The following is a 6,355-nucleotide window of genomic DNA, read 5'->3' as shown; positions in this document are numbered from 1 at the left end:
TTCAAATACTCGGGTCCTCCATCAGTCAAAAATAAAAACCAAAGTAAACAGAGTGAAGCCCCTGTGCAGCTTCAGGTAAATCCAAATTATTATGCTCTTACACTTGCTTGGATCATGGCAATACTATTTTCCATTCACTCAGGGCCAGGATCAGGAATTTTAGTACATGACGACAACATCACAGGTTTTTTTTGGCAGTGGTAATTACATTGTCTAAACATGTTAACTTGGACAAGAACAAGAATAGCTTAGTTTGAAGTCCTCTCACAATTATATACGGCTACAGTTCACTTATTAGCCAGAAAACCAGAGCCTGTTCTGTAATAGACTTAAACCCGTAAACCAGACAAAGTGTGGAAACTTATAAAAGAGGTTCTGGCCCAGTTCTATTTTAAAATGTGGCAGGAAGGAGAGGGGGCTTTCTTTCAACAATCACCCTTAGCTCTATACTACACATTAGGCAAGTACTGTTTTCCCTGAAAGCAGATGGTATTTTTAAAAAATCAGCCACAAGCCCTTCTTTCACTTCAAGATAGGCCTTTTGCAAATTCTACCATGAACTAGTGCTGTCTTATCTTGTATGCCTCATCCAAAGACCTGTATCATATTGGTAATTAGTAGAGAATCGACCCTGGGGGGTAGAGAGGGGAGAGGTATTAACTTGGGCCAGGCTCTTGCTGCTGCTCCGATGCCTTTCCCTGCTATCCTTGTAAAACAGAGTAGGAGAGTCACGTCAGAGCTGGGGGTTGAGCTAGGAGTCCTGGAAAAGTGACGAATCTTGGGACAGGAGAGCTTGAAAACATAATCCAGAGGGCTGCTGCAAAGGAGCTGCTTCAAGAGAAGGGGCATAAAACTTTACAACTTTTAGCAGACAAACTTTTCGGGACCCATGGCGTCTTTGAAAGGTCCGATGCTGAATCTTCAAAATGCAGAAGACAACTGTTCACTGTGTGAGTTTGGAGCCAAAATACTTTGTGTTGCAGATTATGGAAATGCGTCCTAGTCATCCAGTGACAGTATCATTCTTACGACGTTTTCCTCACACATGACGGATGCAGCCGACGTCTAGCTTTGCTGTGCAGTCTGAGTAAAAAAATCCAAACGTAGCCCTTGTGGAGCCTCCTGTGATTCACAGTCCCGCCTTTATTCAGTGTCCCTGGCACCTTCAATTTATACAATATGATATGCCCATTTTAAACAATTTTTACAAAACATAGCCTTGTATAAAATGAATTCCCAGAAGGTTCCCATTACTATTGTTCCATATAAGCAACCTATTTTCAATAATTCATCTTACCCCCAAAAAGTACATTTTAATATAATCCTTTCCTTAATGAATATCTCGTAACAAATTCCTGAAGTTTTCTAATTCTTTCACACTTGTTGAAACTCTGTAAGAAAAAAAGGAAAAAGTGAGGTTCCGAGTGAAAATAATTTAGTTAAAATATCTTAGAAAAGCATTTCTTGAATAAAGGCGTTTCTGGGAGCTAAGGCAAAACCTGCATTCTGAATAAAACAATCAATGGTATTTTTGAATGTTTACTATGTGCAGAGCTCAATATTAAGTGTTTGGGAGAGTATAATACAACAGAATTAGCAGACAGGTTCCCTGTCCATAATGAGCTTACAGTGCAGAGACCAGTAAAAGTCATAAGGCACCACCACTGTGCAGTTTTTCTAAAATATTTTCTTGGTTTTAATCCTTAATTGTAAAATGCTGATGCTACCATACAGTTATCCAGACAAAAATCTTAAGGGCTGTGTTTATTACTATTCCTCAAAAAGTTCAGTATTAAGTCTTAAAAGCCATTCCCATTAATGATTAAAGGGGGCTATGGTGTTACTTGCAAAAATAAGCCAAAGTGTATCTTTGGCACCTTCTGGCTAGTTCTAATGCTGTCTCTGCCACTTTTTTTTGAATAGTATTTTTAAGGGCTTATTATATGCTAGGCACTGTACTAAGCGCTGGGGTTGGGCACAGATGGGGCTCACAGTCAATCCCCATTTTACAGATGAGGGAATTTATGCATGGAGAAGTTAAGTGATTTGCCCATGGTCATGTAGCAGACAAATGGCAGAGTCTGGATTTGAACCCAGGTTCCTTTTGACTTCCAGGCCCGTGCTTTTTCCACTAGGCCATACTAAGGGGTTGAGTTGGGGGAGAAGAAGGGGAGAAGATGTACTTAATAAATAAAGATGGTGATGAAACCATGAGATTAAATTTCACAGAACTTCCAAGTTATTTACCTTAAGAAAAAATAAAAAGTAAAGTATTTATCCTTGCATTTTAATCTATAACAATGCTTGGTGTGGAGCTAGATTGTTAAAACTGCATGGACCAGTAAATTCATTCTAGTGTCTATCAGAGATAGGTGTATGGCCTAGTAGAAACACAGGCCTGGAAGTCAGAGGACCTAGGTTCTAACCCTCACTTTACCAAATGCTTGACACATGACCTTGACCAAATCACATCTTCTCTGTGCCTCAGTTTCCTCAACTCTACAATGGGGATTCCTGTTCTCTCTCCTACTTAGACTGAGACTCCCACGTGGGACAGGGACTGTGTCTGACCCGAGTAACCTGTATCTATGTGAGGTCTTAGTGCTTCACATAGAGTAAGGGCTTAACAAATATAATAATAGTAATAATAATCCTTATCATTATTGTGTCAAGAGCCTTATGTCTTCATAAGAAACATTCCTCAGAAGACCCATCAAGTGCAAAATTTGCAATGCACCAAGAAATAAAGGACATTTTCTGACCCTTTTCTGCTTTTGGTGTGGGCATATTATTTTGCCTATTGAATGGAACAAAAAAGAAATTACTCCCAACTAACCTTCCAAAAGCATTAAAGAGTGATACTATTTCTTGTCTTGTTAGGTGGAATCCATAAGAAGGGCCACTTTCTGGAATATTTTTTATCTGCTTCTCAGAAAATAGGATCTTCAAAGCGGTACCCAAACCCTGAGTCTAAAATAAAGGGGAAAAAAAATTAGTCATGGGCCACTAACATAAAAAATAATAGAAACGGGATTTTATTAGATTTTCTTACCTGTAATTTTCCCCAAAGGCGGCATTTAAAACAACCAACACAATCCATGATTCGTGAGATGTTTCTAAAATGTTGCCTAAAGTCCTCCTAAAAAATAATTAAGCCTGCAATTACTCCGAAGTTATTGTTCCATTCCAATATATAAAGTTATGAGATCACAAATTAGCTGTTAGCATCTCTCAGAAGGTATTATAATTTTACTGCAACCCTGGTATATATATAAAAAAGAATAGAGCATTGGAAGGCTGAAGACAATAAACAGCTCCTAGAGGCATAAATTTTTCTTGCTAAGATTCTGACTCAGAAAATTCATAAAAATATGCTTCAATCTATGCTCTCAAAATCTATCGGTATTTTTTAACCTTCCGATACAAAGTTAGGAACTCAAAATGGATTTTAAGAGTGGCCTTAAATGTTCACATCCTACACCTCCCAGTGTTCTTTCCACTAGAAATATTACATCTTCCTCGCTTCGCTAAAATGCCCTTGAACCACAGACATCTTTGCTACTGATTCCTCCAGAGTCAAAAATCAAAGCCAGACTTCTGTAAATTCTAGTAGATTGGACGAGTAGCTTACATTCAACAAAAACAAAGACATGATGATTTGCATGTGTTTGCTACCAGCTTGTCCCATATAATGCTGCTTAGCTGAATTTAGATGCCTTTCAAATACGGGAGACCTTATGATTGTGGTGTATGGTAAGTGCTTACTATGTGCCAAGCACTTCACTAACTGTTGAGAGGATATTCATAAATATTATGATATATGAACATAAATGAACCCCAAATTCAAGTTGATTCCCAACTTCTACTTTCACTTATTAATTGGATGCCTCACGTTCAGACTGGTTACATCGGGAATTTTTGACGGTATACAAAACAGAATGTAAGCTCCTTGTGGGCAACAAATGGGTCACTTCTCCTTTTGTACTTCCCAAGTGGTTAGTACAGTACATTAAACCCAATGGGCACCCAATAAATACTACTACTAAATGTCTTCATATCAACAATGAGCTTAACCTGCAAACAGCAGAGACAAGTGAAATTTACTCCATTCAATCGTATTTATTGAGCACCTACTGTGTGCAAAGCCCTGTACTAAGCGCTTGGGAGAGTACAATATAACAAACACTTTCCTGCCCTCAACGATCTTGCGGCCTAGAGGGGGAGACAGACATTAATATAAATAGATAAATGCATTACCTTGAGTTTATTAGCTTCCTTTCTATTTCCAGAAAAAAATGAATTCTCATCAAAGTGCAGTGGAAAAGATCTAAGTGGCAAAAAGGAAAAGGTTTCTTTTTGTAAAAGTACACATTCATTCACATTTTTGGCAGGCACATCATTTAAAACCCTGCTGATGCAACATTTTGCCATTGCGGTTATTGTAATCGCAACCACGATCGTACCACAGAGCACTGAACTTGCTTATATCCTCCTTAGCACTCAGATGTATAAGACCACTCACTTTTTTCAGACAGTACTGTGTGTGTGTATATATACATTTGTCTTCCCCCATTAGGGTATTAGCTCTCTATGGGCAGAGAACAGGTCACTTTGTTACTGTGTACTTAATACGTTCAGTAGGTGCTAAATAAAGGTTATTTTCATTATTACTACTATTACTGGAGGGGGGAATATCCAGGATACTGCTGTGTAGGCCGTAGATCAAATTCTCACCTCTCACACCAAGTATTTTAACGCTATTTACAAGGTGGAATAATTAAAATAGAAATGTAATTGAAAAGGAACAGCTGTCAGGGAAAAGGATGGATTCACCTTGGCAGCTACAACTTTGTAAATATTAATATTGCTAAATGTTAAGCCCTGGGTTTTTCATAATTTTCACAACACTCTTTCCACCTTCTAAAATCATCTAATTAATGAACATTTAGATATGTTTACAAGTTGCCACTATTCCATTAATTGTTAGTAATGGTATAATTATTTACTTGGCTTCTTGAAGTATTTTCAGGAGTAATTTTTTGTTCTCTGTATCTTGAATTTTATTTCCAGTGAAGAGCTGAAAATCAGGACGTTCAAAGAACGGTAATACTTTAGATAGAGCCCTTAATTCTATCAAGTAGAGGAAGTATAAATTCTTAAGTCTTCTTGGCCCTTCTCCTTCAGTCAGAACTGCATCAAACCTCTGCTGAAATTCGGTAATATTGTGTCCCCACTTCTTTTCTAACCAAGTATCTAAGAGAGGGAGAAAAAAACCAACACACATTTTTGAACATAAGGCTTTAAACGTTAAATTCTTTTCTTTGCTACTACTACTACTAGGATAGAAACAGAAATTACAGGAAACTTTGCATTATTTAAGATGTATACAAGAAAAAGGAACTGCAATAATCAGTTTGGATAAATCTTTTTTATCAAATTATAAAAATATCCAGCCTTCTGTATCTCACTTGGGGGAAAAAAAGGGAATAGAAGTAATTCCATTAAATCCCAGAAAGGTCTGAAGAACCGAAATGACTATGTTCCCAAAAGTAAACATTCACTTAATTCGATGATCCATTTCACATTCACCACGATGAATATCTCAAGGGTTTGCATTCCAATATGTTTGTCCTATTAAAATTATTGATCTGGCTCCCTTTATTCATGTCCCCCCTCAGCCCCATAGCATATATGTACATATTAATAATTTTTAAATTTATATTAATGTCTGCCTCCCACTTGACTGTAAGCTTGTTGCGGGAAAGAACCTGTCTACCAACTCTTATACTCTCCCAAGTGCTTAGTACAGTGTCCTGCAAACAGTAAGCAAATATGATTGACAGATTGATAGAAATGTGTTTTAAAGAATTTTCATTTCATTTCCAGTTAGGGGATAGAGTACTGGCCCGGGAGTCAGAAGGACCAGGGTTCTAATCCTGGCTCTGCCACTTGTCTGCTGTGGCACCTTGGACAGGTCACTTGATTCATTCGGATTCATTGAGCGCTTACTATGTGCAGAGCACTGTACTAAGCACTTGGAATGTACAATTGGGCAACAGATGAGACAATCCCTGTCCGACAACGGGCTTTGGGTCCCAGTTACCTCATCTGCAAATGGGGGATTAAGGCTGGGAGCCCCATATGGGACAGGGACTGTGTCCAACCTGATTAACCTTGTAACTACCTCAGTGCTTAGAATAGTGCTTGGCACACAATAAGTGCTTAAGAAGTATCATTATTATTATTATTATGTCACACTGTCCAAAGTTCCAGATGCTGGAAGATAGATGGCAGGAGGTAACCAATCCACTGGTCCTTCAACCACCTCTGTTGTTCCTAGATTCTGGAATGGGGA

At 38.2% G+C, this 6,355-nt stretch overlaps 1 protein-coding gene across 1 annotated transcript in view; it reads right to left on the bottom strand.

Annotated features, from left to right (window-relative positions):
• Positions 1-185: 185 nt before the first annotated feature.
• The window catches only part of ERO1A (endoplasmic reticulum oxidoreductase 1 alpha), a 31,318-nt gene continuing 25,148 nt past the window's right edge, over positions 186-6,355 (bottom strand). The window contains exons 12-16 of the mRNA XM_029078810.2: positions 5,007-5,253; positions 4,258-4,327; positions 3,053-3,139; positions 2,837-2,970; positions 186-1,391 (exon numbers count right to left, since the gene is read on the bottom strand). Of these exons, the coding sequence (XP_028934643.1) occupies positions 1,331-1,391; positions 2,837-2,970; positions 3,053-3,139; positions 4,258-4,327; positions 5,007-5,253 (599 nt within the window). The 3' untranslated portion in view covers positions 186-1,330. The remainder of the gene's footprint in view (positions 1,392-2,836; positions 2,971-3,052; positions 3,140-4,257; positions 4,328-5,006; positions 5,254-6,355) is intronic.

The sequence above is a fragment of the Ornithorhynchus anatinus genome, chromosome 14 (genome assembly GCF_004115215.2).
Source record: "Ornithorhynchus anatinus isolate Pmale09 chromosome 14, mOrnAna1.pri.v4, whole genome shotgun sequence".
In the NCBI taxonomy this organism is placed as follows: domain Eukaryota; kingdom Metazoa; phylum Chordata; class Mammalia; order Monotremata; family Ornithorhynchidae; genus Ornithorhynchus; species Ornithorhynchus anatinus.
Note: the sequence above shows the minus strand (reverse complement) of the source record. Positions and strands in the feature narration are given on the sequence as shown.